This window comes from Osmerus eperlanus, chromosome 15 (assembly GCF_963692335.1).
Source record: "Osmerus eperlanus chromosome 15, fOsmEpe2.1, whole genome shotgun sequence".
Classification (NCBI taxonomy): domain Eukaryota; kingdom Metazoa; phylum Chordata; class Actinopteri; order Osmeriformes; family Osmeridae; genus Osmerus; species Osmerus eperlanus.
The window spans coordinates 16,980,878-16,999,710 of NC_085032.1; the positions used below are offsets into that span (position 1 = coordinate 16,980,878).

The 18,833-nt window shown below is 48.5% G+C and overlaps 1 protein-coding gene across 5 annotated transcripts in view; it reads right to left on the reverse strand.

The window, feature by feature from the left end:
* Positions 1 to 18,833, reverse strand: part of arhgef4 (Rho guanine nucleotide exchange factor (GEF) 4) — a 41,676-nt gene that overhangs the window by 16,042 nt on the left and 6,801 nt on the right. For 4 of the 5 annotated variants that reach the window (XR_009932318.1, XM_062480011.1, XM_062480010.1 and 1 more), the window contains one exon: positions 578 to 723. Coding sequence is in view for 4 of the 5 variants with exons in the window: in XM_062480011.1 (XP_062335995.1) it covers positions 578 to 723 (146 nt within the window). In the remaining variant the exon portion in view is untranslated. Of the gene's footprint in view, positions 1 to 577; positions 724 to 14,309; positions 14,607 to 18,833 lie in introns of those variants that run through there. The other variant, XM_062480012.1, reaches the window with a different exon arrangement.

Here is an 18,833-nt window from a genome sequence, read left to right on the forward strand (position 1 = left end):
CACATAAAATCTAGACACATACGCAAACACACAAAGAAAACAGTGACAGAAAAAGAGAGAGGGAGAGAGGAAGAGAGAATGAGAGGGGGTGAGAGATGGAGGGAGTAAAATAGAGAGGGAGATAGAAAGAGAGGGAAGGAGAGAGAGAGGGAGAAGGAGGGAGAGAGACAGAGAGGGGGAGGTGGAGTGAGAGAGAATGAGAGGGGGTGATAGAGAGGGAGAGGGGGAGGTTGAGGTAGAGAGGGAGAGTTGGAGGGAGAGAGAGAGAGCGAGGGAGAGGTAGATAGAGAAAGAGAGGGAGAGGTGGAGGTAGAGGTGGAAGTAAAGGTGGAGGTAGAGGTGGAGGTAGAGAGAGAGGTGGAGGTAGAGGTAGAGAGAGAGGTGGAGGGAGAGAGAGGGAGAGGTGGAGGGAGAGAGAGGGAGAGGTAGAGAGAGGTGGAGCGAGAGAGAGGTGGAGGGAGAGGTAGAGAGGGAGAGGTGGGGGGAGAGAGAGAGGGAGAGATGGAGAGAGAGAGGTGGAGGTAGAGGGAGAGGTGGGGGGAGAGGTGGAGGGAGAGACGAAGGAGGACTGTCCTACCTCGTTGATGGCTAGTTGTTCTCCTCCTCCTCCAGGGTGGCCGAAGCGATGTCCGGAGCTGTGGAAGTCTTCGTACAGATCCTCCTCACTGGCCCCCTCCCCCAGCCCCCCGCACCTCTCTGGCCCCCCATCTGGAACCACCACCGCTGGGGGGGAGAAGATAGAGAGAGAGAAGTAGAGGGAGAGAGACAGGGAGAGAGAGATATGGAGGGAGATAGAGAAAGACGGAGGGGGTGGGGGAAAGAGAAGAATATAAAGTCCCATTTCACATCTTGGTTAGGCGCTGGCTCAGACATTTTGATTGCAGATCAAAAGAAAAAACACAGCCTTCAGACACAGCTGAAACCTGAGAGGAATGGAACACTGCTGTAGTAAACACAATATAAAACACATATTAAGATGATTAAACCAGGTCTTGACTCTTCCTTCACTAAACACGGCCAGAATGTGACTGGGCACCCATTATGCAATACACAAATACCTCTCTCTGCATGGAAACGACTAATTTGTCACATATTGCCTTTTGTTTTTTTGTTTTTTTAGGCTACACTGTGAAAAAAAAAATAGTAAAAAAACAGGAACAATCTGGCAGTTAGGATGCCAGATTAAACCCAGAAATACAGAAAAAAACACGGATAATTTACAGAAAAAGTGCAGGAATATTTTATTTTATTTTTTTACAGTGCTGCTAAACAAACAGGGCGACACCACTGATGTAGCCAGCTAGGTTTGACAGAGAGACGGAGGGAGAGCAGGGAAAGGAAATGCAGCTGAGTGTATACGCTGCGTGTTTAAAATACACTGTAAAAAAAAAAAAAAAAAACTTTTTCTGTAAATTATCCGTGTTTTTTTTCTGAATTACAGGAAATACAGATAGAAAGACAATGGCAAACTGTAAATTGATATTTTTACATAAAAATTACAGCCAAATGTTGTTACTTAAAAATACATATATTTTTTTTACAAATATTAATAACATTTTCACCAAAATGTTCTGTTAAAACACATAATTTCATAATAATAAAATGTTCACCAAAATGTTAATTTTGGGTTTAGACATAGGAACCTTGAATTGTGAACTGAGCTCGGGTAGTTGACGTCATGCAATCCCAGCATGCACCAGTCAATATCAAAGACTACAAAAGCCTGCAAAAGCCTTTTTGGGGCTATCTCGTTGTTCATGATCATTGACCAATGCACTTTTAGTAAAGCTCTCTCTTGGAAGTCGCTTTGGCTAAAAGCGTCTGCTAAATGAATAAATGTAAAGACTCCAGAGTAGGACGAAGGAAAGTTGATTAGATAGTTGTGTAGCGGCAACGCTCCTGTTACCCAGAATGCCCCGCGGCAAGCTGAAAAGCTACAGAGTTAAAGGTTTAAGTTTAGTTACATAAGCATTGTTTGGAGTTTTGTTGTAGTGTTCGTTCTGTTTTGACATGTGTAATGTGATGATCTGTAGTTTGGATAAATTAAGTGTTCACCCTGAGTGTGACTGTTGTCCAGTTAGATGGCGATCTAACCTGTCGTATAAGACAAACGTGCGGCGAGCAATATTCCTCTCCAATTCATACAGCTAGCTGACGCTACAGTTGTAAATATCTGGATACTGATTACAGCATCTGGATGCTGTATGTTGTGCACACGACTTGTTTTGAATGAACATGTTAAATTGTTATATCTTGTTTTGGCTTTATTGAATATTTTTATTTATTGAAAATGCTGTATTTTTACATTGAAGTAAAAAAAACCTGTGTCATAACATGGGCTTATGATGTGAACGTACACAAAGTACATATGTTTGTACAATTACAAATAGTTTTTTCCCCGCAAATCTCGTTTATTCAGGATAATAGTACACATTTAAAATTAGATTAATTAATTTTTTTACAGAGAAGTTCAATTAATAAAAGTCATATTTACCGGCAAAGAACAGCCTGTAATGTAATATTACAGATATGTCTTGTAAATTTGGTACAGGAAAATTAAAATTATTTTATGGTTAATTTATGTTAATATTATTTTAGTTTTTTACTGTAATTTAATGTGTTTAATATGGCGTCCCTGCTGCCAGATTGTTCCTAGTTTTTTTTTTACAGTGTATGTCCGTTTTTTGTTAGCTAGCTAGCTAGCTAGCTTCAGGGAGGTACTGTCTGTAGCAGGTTACTGTAGCTGGCTAACTAACTGTTAGAACTGCAAAGCCACATGCACAGGCGAAGGTCATAATGTCTCATATGTATGGCCATGAATATCATGCCATTATTCTAAACCATAAAAAAGTTTTGAAAGGCCATCAAATAATTATAATCCCCAAATGTTTTTTTCGATAGGTTGTAAAAAGGTTTGAATGCTCAAAAACATTTATCAAATCGGATCAGGTCGAAAAAGTGTATACGATCAAAATTCAGTTTCAAAAGTCTGAATATTTTTGTTCCACTTTTTTACAATGTTTTGCTTACACATTTTCAGAGTTTCAAATTTGGCACTGTTCTCTTTTGGTTGTTGCCAGGTTTGAAACTTCGTAAATTGTGATCTGAAAACTGGTGCTTGTATGTTCGTAAAAAGGTTTTGCAAAGTTGAATTCTGGCAGTGTTCTCTCGCAGCTCTCAGATCTGAAAATCTGTAAAACACAGTTTGTAACTCAGAAAAAAACGAAACCCTCTCTAGTTTTATTGTTTGGCTAGAGCCCACTATACCTCATCCATTACATTTCATTTCTATTGCATGCCAGATAAATAGGACACCAAACTAAAATTATATTCCTAACCTGTATCTCTCTTTTACGTCTGCTGTCCAATAGTCAAAATAATAATACCAATTTTAAGAGAGGATGTTATCTGCAGTGTTGCCACAGTTACTTTGAAAAAGTAATCTGATTACTGATTACTCCTTTAAAAAGTAACTTAGTTACTTTACAGATTACTTGATTTTAAAAGTAACGCGTTAGATTACTCGTTACTGAAAAAAGTGGTCAGACCGGCATCACTGTGTATTTCCAACTCAAAAATGCGCATCTCTCTCTCCTCCTCCATTGTTGTTTGTGTCGCTGCATGGCACTTCAATTGTCTCCAAACATCTCCACTGTAACTTAGCCGATGAGAGGCAAGACACAAGTCTAATGTTGATTTATTTAAAGCGTTTCTTTTGAAATGTTGACCTAAGAACACACTAGGAAAAACGACTCAAGTCGTAGGCCTACTTGGGGAAAAAAACCAAATGCTGAAAACGTGACTTAATTGTCGCATAGGCTACATGACTTCACTCCCAGAGACGCAAGAAGAAATCAAATATATATTTTACTATTAATGACAAAATAGTAACGCACAGTGACTTGGACAAGTAACTTTAATCTGATTACTGGTTTGGAAATAGTAACGCGTTAGATTACTCGTTAATGAAAAAAGTGGTCAGATTAGAGTTAGTAACGCGTTACCGGCATCACTGGTTATCTGCTGTTATCTCTGCAGCCTGCAGGTGATTGTGTCCGACTCTAGGGGGCGACGTAGCACACACTCACAGCAGCCCCGTTCTGACTGTCCTTCATTTCCTAAGAGCTCCTCTAGTCTGGGGGTTTAACAAGCTTAGAGGAGGAGGAGGAACAGGAGGAGAAGCAGGAGGAGGAGGAGGAAAAGCAGGAGGAGGAGGAGAAGCAGGAGGAGGAGGAGGAGAAGCAGGAGGAGGAGGAGAAGCAGGAGGAGGAGGAGAAATAGGAGGAGGAGAAGGAGAGGGGAGGAGAAGAGGAGGAATATAAGCTAAAGTAGGTTATGGAGGTCATGAGCAGGAAAGCTATGTGAATCCAGGCATTGCGAGCAGTCTGCAAAGATAACAGTTTGATGTTGAGAGTGTGTGATATACAGAGAGCGATGTAGAGAGAGAGACAGTGATATATACAGAAAGAGATGTAGAGAGAGAGACAGTGATATACAGAGAGAGATGTTGAGAGAGAGACAGTGATATATATATACAGAGAGAGATGTAGAAAGAGAGACAGTAATATATATACAGAGGGATGTAGAGAGAGAGACAGTGATATATACAGAGGGATGTAGAGAGAGAGACAGTGATATATACAGAGAGAGATGTAGAGAGAGCGAGAGAGAGAGAGATGTAGAGAGAGAGAGACAGTGATATATACAGAGAGAGATGTAGAGAGAGCGAGAGAGAGAGAGATGTAGAGAGAGAGGGAGAAGGCAGGAAGCCTCGGGGTTGTAGTGCACTGGGGCACGAGGAATCAAGCTACTTTAATGTAAGATACAGATCCACTCCTCTCTCCCTGCTTACGAGCTGCTGCCATGACTGAAGCATCAGTGAGTGGTGGAGGGAGGGAGAGAGAAAGATGGACAGAGAGTTAAAATATTATTATGCATAAAGCAATGCAGTGTGTGCATGTGTGTGTGTGTTAGGCCTCTCTCTCCCTGCCCTCAGTCCTGTGGCATTTCCTCTCTCTCTCTCCCTGCCTCAGTCCTGTGGCATCTCCTCTCTCTCCCTGCCTCAATCCTGTGGCATTTCCTCCTCTCTCTCCCTGCCTCAGTCCTGTGGTATCTCCTCCACTTCGGCCAGTCCGACCTACTTGTGTTCTGGCCCGTAACTGTTACGGAGAATGGAGACACTACACATTAAACATCCACACTACATGAGAGGGGAGATGGAGAGGCTGGAGAGGCGGAGGAGAGGGGGGAGGAGGAGGAGGGACGGAGGGTATAATAAGGTTTTTAGTTGGTTCCAACTGGATCGAACTACAATTGTGTTGTCATTGGGAGGGTCGATGCCCGTTGAAAAAACTTCTGTTTTATGGGCAATATTGATTTGGACCCAAATGACTCGGCCTTCATTCTCCTGTGCACTGCGTCTAGACACAGAACCACCATCATGGTTGTCTAGACACAGAACCACTATCATGGTCTACAGCTCATTAGTTGCCCAACATAGCGCTGCATGGTTGTGCAGAACTACACTGACACATCAGTTTCACAGGGAGCATGTTAATCTGTATGTGTATAAGCTGCTGTAATGATTGAAATTCCAGGGCATTTTGAACAGAAAGGTGCTAAAACAATAACAATCTGGCAAAGCCAACAGGGAAGAGCAAGAGAGAAAGAGATGAGGGGGTTTGTCTGTGTCAAAAGTGTAGTACAATACAGAAGGAAGATAAAGGATGGGGGTCTCTCTCATGGTAGAATGCACACCAAGCATTTCTACAAACTGCAAAAATGTCAAAACTGAAACGGTGATCCTGCTGGCTGACAGCTTGTGTTTTCCAAACACACATGCAGAGGGATTGTGATTCTCTAGTGACCTTCAACCTGGATCCTAAATCAACATCCAGGAATAGAAAACAGAACATAACTTGGGGCTCAGGTATGAGTAGCAATGAAGCATTGAGCCGGCCAACGGCCACTGTGCCAAGGTATCACTTCCACTGTGTGGATAAGACAAGGTATCACTTCCAGCTCTCCCGTGTCTCACTCCTCTCTCTCCCTTTGCCTGTCTCTCCCCTACCCCACTCTCTCAGTCTGTCTCTCCCCTACCCCACTCTCTCAGTCTCTCTCCCCTACCCCACTCTCTCAGTCTGTCTCTCCCCTACCCCACTCTCTCAGTCTGTCTCTCTCCTACCCCACTCTCCCTTTGCCTGTATCTCCCCTACCCCACTCTCTCAGTCTGACTCCACCCCTACTCCCACTGTCTCACTCATCTCTCTTTCTCTGTCTCTCTACTTCACATTGGAACATGCAGCTACTGCAGTCCTCCAGTGTGCTTGGATTGGAACATGCAGCTACTGCAGTCCTCCAGTGTGCTGGGATTGGAACATGCAGCTACTGCAGTCCTCCAGTGTGCTGGGATTCCTCCCCCTAACCCTTCCCACGACTCTCCTCTCTAACTGGGACACAAGCTCCAGGACAGGGAGACCCCTTCCTGTGTCCACCCCACAACCCTAGTCTGGGGGCTGGGAAGCTGGGCTGGGTTGGCTCCCTCACTGACCCAGAGGGAAAAGGGGAGGGGGGGGGGGGTGACCACAGAGTTAAAAGTGGGAATTAATTCCAGGGGACAAGCTGCACAACCTCTAGACAGATTGAACTCCCAGTGAATTAACTGTGGAATTTGAGATGAACAGACCATCTCCTCCGGATGACCATAACCCTAACCATCTCCTCTGGATGACCATAACCATAACCCTAACCATCTCCTCTGGATGACCATAACCATAACCCTAACCATCTCCTCTGGATGACCATAACCTTAATCATAATCTTATTTCCCTCTCTTCCTCTGCCTCCCTCTTGAGTAGCCTATCCAGGGGTGAGGATTGCTGCCTCCCCCTCTCTCCCCCCTCCTCTCAGCCCAGATGTGGAAATGTCATGTTTTCTGGGTAGACGCATCAGTCTCCACCACACTGATAAACTGTCTGGCCTTCACATTACTCACTGAGGTACACCTACACTAGCATACACACTAATCTCATACCATACCAATGTCATACTGTTTTATCTCTCTCTTTCTCTCTTTCTCTCTCTTTCTCTCTCTTTCTCTCTTTCTCTCTTTCTCTCTCTTTCTCTCTCTTTCTCTCTCTCTCACACACACACACACAATCTGTTCAAATTGAATTAGTGCCCAGTCACAAGTCACATGGTGATTGCAGATATGACTAATGCCCCAGTCCAGCCCACCCCAACACTAGCTTAGCCCTGCCTCGCCTCAGTCTAGCCCAGCCTAGCCCCGAACAGACCGTCCTAGCCTAGCCCAGAACAGACCAGCTGTATCTCCTGTGGAGCAGGAAGCTGAAAGGCTCTGGAGTTTGACAGGAACAGAACCTTATCAACATAGTACACATTCCCAGTCTGCTGTTGGGGGTTGTCAAGGCGATGAGTCCCAGAGCGTGAGGGGATCATTCTACCGCCATGCTCTGGGTGTTCAGCTGCTATAAAACGATGTCCAGACTCCTGTACTGTAGACTCTGCTTTGAAAGGATTGAAGCTGTTGACTTTTAGATAGGTTGGTAATATTCCAGTGACTTTTTGTATACTTCCACACAGAAGACCTAGAACAATGTGACAAATAACCACATCTCAGCTACCAGGCACAGTGAACAAAAACATTATTACAGCGCAAAAATGATATCTTTATTAAAATAGATTGCTAATTATTGAGTAGCTTTCTCATTAATTATGGCTCATGTTAGCTAGCGTCTTAGCCAAGTCATCTATTAGAAAGCCTGCTATGGTAACTAATGGCAACAAAGCCCCACCCATTCCCTCAACGCATTCCCTTGAAGGGAGGGAGGGTAAGAAAGGTGAGAAGTTGGCTGGTCACAACAGCCTTTTAGAGAGAGAGAGAGAGAGAGAGAGAGAGAGAGAGAGAGAGAGAGAGAGAGAGAGAGAGAGAGAGAGAGAGAGAGAGAGAGAGAGAGAGAGAGAGAGAGAGAGAGAGAGAGAGAGAGAGAGAGAAAGAGAGACCATCACACCTAGAATGTCAAGGTGTTTTCACAGGTGAGAACGCCATCTTGAACAACACTCCAGAGATACTGTCAGCAGAACTAGACATAACTAGGATGGAGGGAAGGGGGATGCAGGAAGGAGGGATGGATGGAGGACTGAGGGAAAGAGGGAATCAGAGATGGAGAGGGAGCGATGGAGGAGAGGAAGATTGGCATTCTTGTTTCAGGAGAAAGACCGCCTCTCCCACCATTTGTCTTTCCGATGACATGGATACATTATTTTAGCTTTCCACATTTTTGTGCCTCTGCCAAACCCTGGCACAGTGAAGTGGATGCTTAGATTATTCTAAGCCTAACCCTCTTTATTAGGTTCATAGAAAATTGTAGTCTGTCAACAATATGGCCGCTTCCACTGTGAGAATGCAAGAGGGGTGACGGTGACAAGAGAAAATAATACTTTTGTTGTTGTTGAAATTGTCCCACAATTACAGTGGCTAACTGCAAGCTAATGGAGAGCCATTTGTGTTGAGGGAACTATCAACGATAAAACTAATGGATAATTAACCTCATTATTCTACCAGCAGATGGGCCATTGTTACTGGCCACAGATGTAAAGCAATCAAATACAACCACTTTTTTTTCCAGACAGATTTGGAACAAGTGTGAATGACAGAGCTGATATTTGTGTCCTTTCTAAATATTATGGATTAATATGGTATGGATATTATGGTATGGATTATACATACCAATCTCCTCAAAAAGAGGTTTCACTACCTAATTTGAGGGAAATGACCCACTGTGCCAGTTTATATTTGTAACTATTGACTGACTGAGAACCTTGCAAAGGTGGTTGTATTTGATTGCTTTACATCTGTGGCCAGTAACAGTGGCCCATCTGCTGTAGATTCATGACCTCACCGGGGCATTCCCTAAGCAGAACCCCAGGGTTTAAATCAGCTTTATGGTGTTCCATGCTATTGTGACATCACCTCATCCAAGCGCCTTCTAGAATCCCACTTAGCTAGCAATGGTTCCCAGTGTCTCCTTCCATTTGACCCCCCGGGTGTGAGGGTGTGTGAGAAAGATAAAAGAAGCGTGTGTGTGTGAGAGAGACAATGTGAGTGTTTGTGTGTGAATGTGTAGATTTGCTGTCAAACATAAAAATGATTTTGCCCAAATTATATTTTGAAAATAGGAAATTACATTTAATGACAACAACTGCAGTCCATTGGTTGTTTCCTGAATCAGTGTTGACCAATAAAACCGGTAGCTTCAAATGTGCAAAATAACTATATAATAACTAGTCACGTCAATATGTTCATCAGCCACATACAACAGGACAGGATAGACACTCTATAACCGGTACCACAGACACACAGCTATCAATCTTGCTCCCCACAGACCTCCTGGCGTCCTGTTTCATCCATGACATTTCAGCTGACCCCTCAGAGGCCAAATGGTGAAATAGACAAAAATCTATGTGGCCGGTGAAAATCCTTCATCAAATATTCCATAAGCATGATTTTCTTGTGGCAAAACCACATGCTGTGTGTGATCTGGACACCTGGGGCATCTCACTGGGCGCAGCTAGGACATTCCTAGGAGCCAGGTAACAATGTTGGCTTCCAACATTTGTTGTGTGTGTGAGAGAGGGCGTGTGAGAGAGTGATGGGTGTAAGAGAGAGGGTGTGTGTGAGAGATAGAGAGGGAGAGGCAGGGTGGGAGAGATAGAGAGGGAGAGGCAGGGTGGGAGAGATAGAGAGGGAGAGGCAGGGTGGGAGAGATAGAGAGGGAGAGGCAGGGTGGGAGAGATAGAGAGGGAGAGGCAGGGTGGGAGATATAGAGAGGGAGAGGCAGGGTGTGAGAGATAGAGAGGGAGAGGCAGGGTGGGAGAGATAGAGAGGGAGAGGCAGGGTGGGAGAGATAGAGAGGGAGAGGCAGGGTGGGAGAGATAGAGAGGGAGAGGCAGGGTGGGAGAGATAGAGAGGGAGAGGCAGGGTGGGAGAGATAGAGAGGGAGAGGCAGGGTGGGAGAGATAGAGAGGGAGAGGCAGGGTGTGAGAGATAGAGAGGGAGAGGCAGGGTGGGAGATATAGAGAGGGAGAGGCAGGGTGGGAGAGATAGAGAGGGAGAGGCAGGGTGGGAGAGATAGAGAGGGAGAGGCAGGGTGGGAGAGATAGAGAGGGAGAGGCAGGGTGGGAGATATAGAGAGGGAGAGGCAGGGTGGGAGAGATAGAGAGGGAGAGGCAGGGTGGGAGATATAGAGAGGGAGAGGCAGGGTGTGAGAGATAGAGAGGGAGAGGCAGGGTGGGAGAGATAGAGAGGGAGAGGCAGGGTGTGAGAGATAGAGAGGGAGAGGCAGGGTGGGAGATATAGAGAGGGAGAGGCAGGGTGTGAGAGATAGAGAGGGAGAGGCAGGGTGGGAGAGATAGAGAGGGAGAGGCAGGGTGGGAGAGATAGAGAGGGAGAGGCAGGGTGGGAGAGATAGAGAGGGAGAGGCAGGGTGTGAGAGATAGAGAGGGAGAGGCAGGGTGGGAGAGATAGAGAGGAGAGGCAGGGTGGGAGAGATAGAGAGGGAGAGGCAGGGTGGGAGAGATAGAGAGGGAGAGGCAGGGTGGGAGATATAGAGAGGGAGAGGCAGGGTGTGAGAGATAGAGAGGGAGAGGCAGGGTGGGAGAGATAGAGAGGGAGAGGCAGGGTGGGAGAGATAGAGAGGGAGAGGCAGGGTGGGAGAGATAGAGAGGGAGAGGCAGGGTGTGAGAGATAGAGAGGGAGAGGCAGGGTGGGAGAGATAGAGAGGGAGAGGCAGGGTGTGAGAGATAGAGAGGGAGAGGCAGGGTGGGAGAGATAGAGAGGGAGAGGCAGGGTGTGAGAGATAGAGAGGGAGAGGCAGGGTGGGAGAGATAGAGAGGGAGAGGCAGGGTGGGAGAGATAGAGAGGGAGAGGCAGGGTGTGAGAGATAGAGAGGGAGAGGCAGGGTGGGAGAGATAGAGAGGGAGAGGCAGGGTGGGAGAGATAGAGAGGGAGAGGCAGGGTGGGAGAGATAGAGAGGGAGAGGCAGGGTGGGAGAGATAGAGAGGGAGAGGCAGGGTGGGAGAGATAGAGAGGGAGAGGCAGGGTGGGAGAGATAGAGAGGGAGAGGCAGGGTGGGAGAGATAGAGAGGGAGAGGCAGGGTGTGAGAGATAGAGAGGGAGAGGCAGGGTGGGAGAGATAGAGAGGGAGAGGCAGGGTGGGAGAGATAGAGAGGGAGAGGCAGGGTGGGAGAGATAGAGAGGGAGAGGCAGGGTGGGAGAGATAGAGAGGGAGAGGCAGGGTGGGAGAGATAGAGAGGGAGAGGCAGGGTGGGAGAGATAGAGAGGGAGAGGCAGGGTGGGAGAGATAGAGAGGGAGAGGCAGGGTGGGAGAGATAGAGAGGGAGAGGCAGGGTGGGAGAGATAGAGAGGGAGAGGCAGGGTGGGAGAGATAGAGAGGGAGAGGCAGGGTGGGAGAGATAGAGAGGGAGAGGCAGGGTGGGAGAGATAGAGAGGGAGAGGCAGGGTGGGAGAGATAGAGAGGGAGAGGCAGGGTGGGAGAGATAGAGAGGGAGAGGCAGGGTGGGAGAGATAGAGAGGGAGAGGCAGGGTGGGAGAGATAGAGAGGGAGAGGCAGGGTGGGAGAGATAGAGAGGGAGAGGCAGGGTGGGAGAGATAGAGAGGGAGAGGCAGGGTGGGAGAGATAGAGAGGGAGAGGCAGGGTGGGAGAGATAGAGAGGGAGAGGCAGGGTGGGAGAGATAGAGAGGGAGAGGCAGGGTGGGAGAGATAGAGAGGGAGAGGCAGGGTGGGAGAGATAGAGAGGGAGAGGCAGGGTGGGAGAGATAGAGAGGGAGAGGCAGGGTGGGAGATATAGAGAGGGAGAGGCAGGGTGGGAGAGATAGAGAGGGAGAGGCAGGGTGTGAGAGATAGAGAGGGAGAGGCAGGGTGGGAGAGATAGAGAGGGAGAGGCAGGGTGGGAGAGATAGAGAGGGAGAGGCAGGGTGTGAGAGATAGAGAGGGAGAGGCAGGGTGGGAGAGATAGAGAGGGAGAGGCAGGGTGTGAGAGATAGAGAGGGAGAGGCAGGGTGGGAGAGATAGAGAGGGAGAGGCAGGGTGGGAGAGATAGAGAGGGAGAGGCAGGGTGGGAGAGATAGAGAGGGAGAGGCAGGGTGGGAGAGATAGAGAGGGAGAGGCAGGGTGGGAGAGATAGAGAGGGAGAGGCAGGGTGTGAGAGATAGAGAGGGAGAGGCAGGGTGGGAGAGATAGAGAGGGAGAGGCAGGGTGGGAGAGATAGAGAGGGAGAGGCAGGGTGGGAGAGATAGAGAGGGAGAGGCAGGGTGGGAGAGATAGAGAGGGAGAGGCAGGGTGGGAGAGATAGAGAGGGAGAGGCAGGGTGTGAGAGATAGAGAGGGAGAGGCAGGGTGGGAGAGATAGAGAGGGAGAGGCAGGGTGGGAGAGATAGAGAGGGAGAGGCAGGGTGGGAGAGATAGAGAGGGAGAGGCAGGGTGGGAGAGATAGAGAGGGAGAGGCAGGGTGGGAGAGATAGAGAGGGAGAGGCAGGGTGGGAGAGATAGAGAGGGAGAGGCAGGGTGGGAGAGATAGAGAGGGAGAGGCAGGGTGGGAGAGATAGAGAGGGAGAGGCAGGGTGGGAGATATAGAGAGGGAGAGCAGATCCTTGAGTGTATGTCTGAAACATGTTTTATTGTGACCAGGGACATTCCAAAACCCACAGTTGTCTCCAAGGGCACCGCTGTATCTCACGCGTGTGTGTGCATGCGTGTGTGTGTGTATGTCTACGTACATAGGGTGTGTGTAAGACCAACAAACACCCTCTCACCATACTGCCACTCTCCAAAACTCCCATGTAACACTACTTTAACACACATACACATTTATGAAGTCACACACAGGCAAACCCACTGACACACACACACTTCACCATACCAATACTAGTCTACTAAACTTAATCTACACCAGCACTGTAAGTATTTTAAGCCATCAGTCTGACAACAATCCACCCTGCTGTAGTCATAACCATGGCACCGCTGATTGGATTATGCCGCTTTGTGATGAGAAGGAAAAGGTTTGATGCAGCTGGCAGTGTTTGCCTTGTCCACTAGTTATAATAGTGGATAGGTTTCCACAAGTTACAATGGTTGATGTAGCTAACAGTGTTAGCCTTGGAAACAAGATTTACCCTTCTGGCTCACTAATTTAGTCAGTACAGTATTTAAATGTCATTGACAAGAGCATCTTGACAAGACTTGGGAAGACAATACTGTTTACATCGGTTGCTGAATGCAGTCCCACCCCTGTAGACACAAAAGCCCAACTATAGACACAAAACAAGGTCACCCAAATAGACACAACAAGCACCCTTCCCAGACAACAAGCCCACCCCTATAGACACAACAAGCCCACCCTCCTATAGACACAACAAACCCAGCCCTATAGACACAACAAGTCCACCCCTATAGACACAATAAGACCAGCCCCATAGGGTGAAATATACAAGTCCACCCCTGTACGTACAAGAATCCCACCCCTGTACTTACAACAAGACCACCCCTATAAACACAACAAGCCCACCCCTGTACATACAACAAATCCCACCCCTATAAACACAACAATCCCACCCCTATAGACACAACAAGCCCACCCCTGTACATACAACAATCCTACCCCTATAGACACTACAAGCCCACCCCTGTACATACAACAAATCCCACCCCTATAAACACAACAAGTCCACCCCTGTACATACAACAAATCCCACCCCTATAAACACAACAAGCTCACCCCCGTACATACAACAATTCCACCCCTATAGACACAACAAGTCCACACCTGTACATACAACAATCCCACCCCTATAGACACAACAAGCCCACCCCTGTACATACAACAAACCCCACCCCTATAGACACTACAAGCCCACCCCTGTACATACAACAATCCCACCCCTATAGGCACAACAAGCCCACCCCTGTACTTACAACAAATCCCACCCCTATAGACATAACAATTCCACCCCTATAGCCACAACAAGCTCACCCCTGTACTTACAACAAGCCTACCCCTATAGACACAACAAGGCCACCCCTATACATTCAACAAGCCTCCCCACAGCCAAAAGCAACCCCCATTCTGATCAATGACATGAAGCACCTCACATATAAATGTGTTTGCATTACATTTGTGTATGTGTGTATGAGAGTGTGTGTGTCTGTAAGAGTGCGTGTGTGAGTATGAGAGTGTGTGTGTGTATAAGAGTGTGAGGCATCCGTGCCTTACCTGTGGTAGAGTGCAGACTCTCCAGGCTCCAGTATCGTGACAGGACCCCCCTGAGAGTCGCTCCTAGGCTGCCACCTCCTCCTCTGTCTCCCGCACACCCCAGCCCCATGTCCCCTCCTCCTCCCCCGCTGGTGTTGGGGCTGCTGTCGGAGTCGGAGCCAGGAGAGAGTCCAGAGCTGCCGCTGCTGCTGCCAGGAAGAGGCCCCTCTGAGCCCTGCTGGGTCCTCATGCTGCCCCACGCTAGCTGCCCCCCTGGCTTAGCTCTAGCCCTAGCCCTGGCCCTAGCCCTGGCCCTAGCCCTGGCCCTAGCCCTGGCCCTAGTCCTGGCCCTAGTCCTGGCCCTAGTCCTGGCCTGGTCCTGGACTAGCCTGACCCCTGGCCCAAGTCCTGGCCCTAGTTCTAGTCCTAGTCCTGGCTCTATCCCTAGTCCTGGCCCTAGTCTTAACCCAAGCCCACAACCACCCCTGCTGCACTGGGCAGCCAAGCACTCCAAGTGGGGAGCAGAGTCCACAAGTGGTGTTTCTGGAGGTTCTGGTCCAGGGCGGGGGCAGCTAGGTTCTTCCCACCCCAGCTCAGAGTGAGCAAGGTGGGCAAAGGCAGGTGAAGAGTAGTCTGGCGCTGATCCCTATCCTCCGTGGGATAAAGCTGTCAGACCCTGGTCTCAGCGTCTCTGCTGCTCTCTTCTGCTCTCGTTGAATGCAGAGCCTCCCTCCCTCTCTCTCACTGCCTCGTCCTCCCTCTCTCTCCTGCTTGCTCGCTGTTGCTCTCGCTCGTCTGCACACACGACTTCAGACTGACATCACTGGGGCTCCTTTAGGGGGGCTCCCTGGCTCTGCCGTGTCATTTGGCTTGAAAATCGAGGCTGATGGCTCCTCTAATGTCAGTAAGCAAGGAGATCTGATGCAGACCACTCTGCCTGTCAGGTTACCCCCTTGCCCCCCCTCCCCCGCTGCTTCTAAAGCACCAGCACTCTAGTCATGTTGTGTGTGTTTGGGTGTGTGCTTGTAGCCGTGTGTGTTTCTGAAATAGAGAAAAAGTATGTGTGGTCTGTGTATTGTGTATTCATGAGTGTGTGTGCGCCTGTGTGTGGTTAGAGGAGGGGCTGATGAGAGCTGACAGTCAAGGCTAAAGCTTCCTGTGCTTTATAACCTGCCAGGGACGACAGGGCTTCAGGGATGTGGTTTCCTGTCTGACAGAGAGGAATCAGCTTAACCCTTGTGCTGCCTTCGGGTCACATGACCCAAAGGTTCATAACAAACCACCGTTGTGTTTACCCAATTTTACCCAATACAAAAACAAATAAAAATAATTTTCTTTTAACCATTGCAATATGGGGGGTCTGATACAGCCCGACAGTTAAAAGAAAATGCTTCACTTTGTTTTTGTAGGAGGTAAATTTGTCGCAATACGACGGTGGGTCACAATGACTGATGGGTCAGAATGACCCGAAGATAACACAAGGGTTAAGCAGCCACACACACACGTACTTACTAATTCCATTGGAGAGCGCGCAAGAGACTGTCCTAGTACAATCAAATCTGTACACATACACACAAATATTTTCTTTAATCACAGTGAGCGTTATTTTAGTTAATCCAACTTTGATATGATTTCCTAAAATGCAAATAAACCCAACATGTAAATGGAGTCCTTCACCCCCAACCCAGGCCCTCACCCCCAACCCAGGCCCTCACCCCCAACCCAGGCCCTCACCCCAACCCAGGCCCTCACCCCCAACCCAGGCCCTCACCCCAATCCAGGCCCTCACCCCCAACCCAGGCCCTCACCCCCAACCCAGGCCCTCACCCCAACCCAGGCCCTCACCCCCAACCCAGGCCCTCACCCCAACCCAGGCCCTCATCCCCAACCCAGGCCCTCATCCCCAACCCAGGCCCTCACCCCCAACCCAGGCCCTCACCCCCAACCCAGGCCCTCACCCCAACCCAGGCCCTCACCCCCAACCCAGGCCCTCACCCCCAACCCAGGCCCTCACCCCCAACCCAGGCCCTCACCCCAACCCAGGCCCTCACCCCCAACCCAGGCCCTCACCCCAACCCAGGCCCTCACCCCCAACCCAGGCCCTCACCCCAACCCAGGCCCTCACCCCCAACCCAGGCCCTCACCCCCAACCCAGGCCCTCATCCCCAACCCAGGCCCTCACCCCAACCCAGGCCCTCACCCCCAACCCAGGCCCTCACCCCCAACCCAGGCCCTCACCCCAACCCAGGCCCTCACCCCCAACCCAGGCCCTCACCCCCAACCCAGGCCCTCATCCCCAACCCAGGCCCTCACCCCAACCCAGGCCCTCACCCCCAACCCAGGCCCTCACCCCCAACCCAGGCCCTCACCCCCAACCCAGGCCCTCATCCCCAACCCAGGCCCTCACCCCAACTCAGGCCCTCACCCCCAACCCAGGCCCTCATCCCCAACCCAGGCCCTCACCCCCAACCCAGGCCCTCATCCCCAACCCAGGCCCTCACCCCAACCCAGGCCCTCACCCCAACCCAGGCCCTCACCCCCAACCCAGGCCCTCATCCCCAACCCAGGCCCTCACCCCAACCCAGGCCCTCACCCCCAACCCAGGCCCTCATCCCCAACCCAGGCCCTCACCCCAACCCAGGCCCTCACCCCCAACCCAGGCCCTCACCCCCAACCCAGGCCCTCACCCCCAACCCAGGCCCTCACCCCCAACCCAGGCCCTCACCCCAACCCAGGCCCTCACCCCAACCCAGGCCCTCACCCCGGTCCTGTAACTGACCATCCACTATCTGTTTCTGTAGGATGATTAACTCTTCACTCAGTCAGCAGTGAGATGAGGACAGAACTCCATGTTCTCAACACAACTAGAAGATGAAGGATGTTCTCTGTGTGACACCATGTGACAGCCTCTGACACCATGTTTCTGGAAAATAACGACCTTGACTTTCTGATGTCACAAGCAAAGTCCCTGACAGGAATTTAGGGCATGTCCTTCTTACTTAAGCTCAACATCCATGCCTCAATGCTTAAATTTTAGGAGAAGATCCAGCCCATTCACCTGCTCCCAGAAGAACTGTGATGCTGACTGCCTCAAGAGCACTGACCTCACTGTGAAACTCTGCTGCCTCATACACATAGGGCTGCACAATTATGGCCAAAATGATAATCACGATTATTTTGATCAATATTGAGATAACGATTAATTATCACGATTATTTGTTGATTTTAACCAAAACAAATGTTATTGTTACATAGGCTAATTATAACTGCTTTCACATCCATATTGTGCTACATTCCTGCTAATGTACAAATATGTGCATCAAAATAAAATAGTTCCTCTTATTCAACAAAATTCAGTGCATCTCCTTAAAGAATAAAGAAAAATAAAGAAAACTAGAGAGGGTACAATTTCTGGGGAAATTGTAGGGTGTGCTTGCTTGCGTCGGTTGCACAGGGATCCGTTTTTGAATAGCCTATTTATAAAGATTACATAGATATAAAAGCATCTTTTTTTTGCTGCTCATGTACAACTCAAAATACGAGTGAAGCGTAGAATTAAATATGATGTCTTCTCATTTCCCCTGCAAGAGGCATAGCTGAATCAAAACGACTTAAACGTCCTTTTAAGTTTTCCCTTCTCGTGATATTTTCAGGCATTTAGCCTACTCATATTGCATTCATTCATTAATAAAGAACACCCTTTAAAGATTATTCTACGACGTTACCGGCAGTAGAAGATGGAATTGCGATTCAAACAGTACCATCTGCTAACTGAAAATATGCCCCCAAAAACGTAAATAAGCTTGACATTTATTTAGTGGAAAATCGCTCATTCATAAAAGGCTCACTGGTAGCGATTATTGTCAGTAACAACGCAAAATGCGATATAGCCCTGTGTGGAGAAGCTGCCCCGGTAAATTGTACTACTACGGTACAGTACTAGACTACTGCTGTGTTCGTCTTGGTAGCGGTTGCGTTGGTTGAATTCGATTTAACGTTCCGTTGTACGGTTTAGGCTGAAATTAATTATTTTCGTGAACAGATTGACAAAGTTTAGGCTGTGGCAATGAAGTTCAGGTTAGTAGTCAGATAGTTTCACCTATTTAAGTAAGGGGAGTGCCGAACATGTTGTCGCCGTTTGACTTCCTAAACAGCTGTGTAGATGTTTTTGTCGTGTGTCTCGCGTAGGCTACAGCGTTGCAGTGAGCAACACTGGTTTGAAACCACAGGTAATGATAATTTCACCCACAAATCGTTTACTTGTAATATAATGTCATAATAAATCCTACAACGAAAATGTATTTGTGAGGAATGTTTATTTTAAAGATTGAAAACAGATGCATCATAGACCACTGTAGTATGTGTTGCCCGGGCAACAGAGGCTAATGTCATGATGCTAATGCTTCAGTGAAATAGTAGACTAACGTTTCCAAAAGTAGATGTGGGCCTACTTCCTTAATAATATCAGCTAATATTGTACATTACATTTCATAATTGTGTTTCACATCACAAAGTAAAATGAGTAAATAGTTATCACCCTGGCCT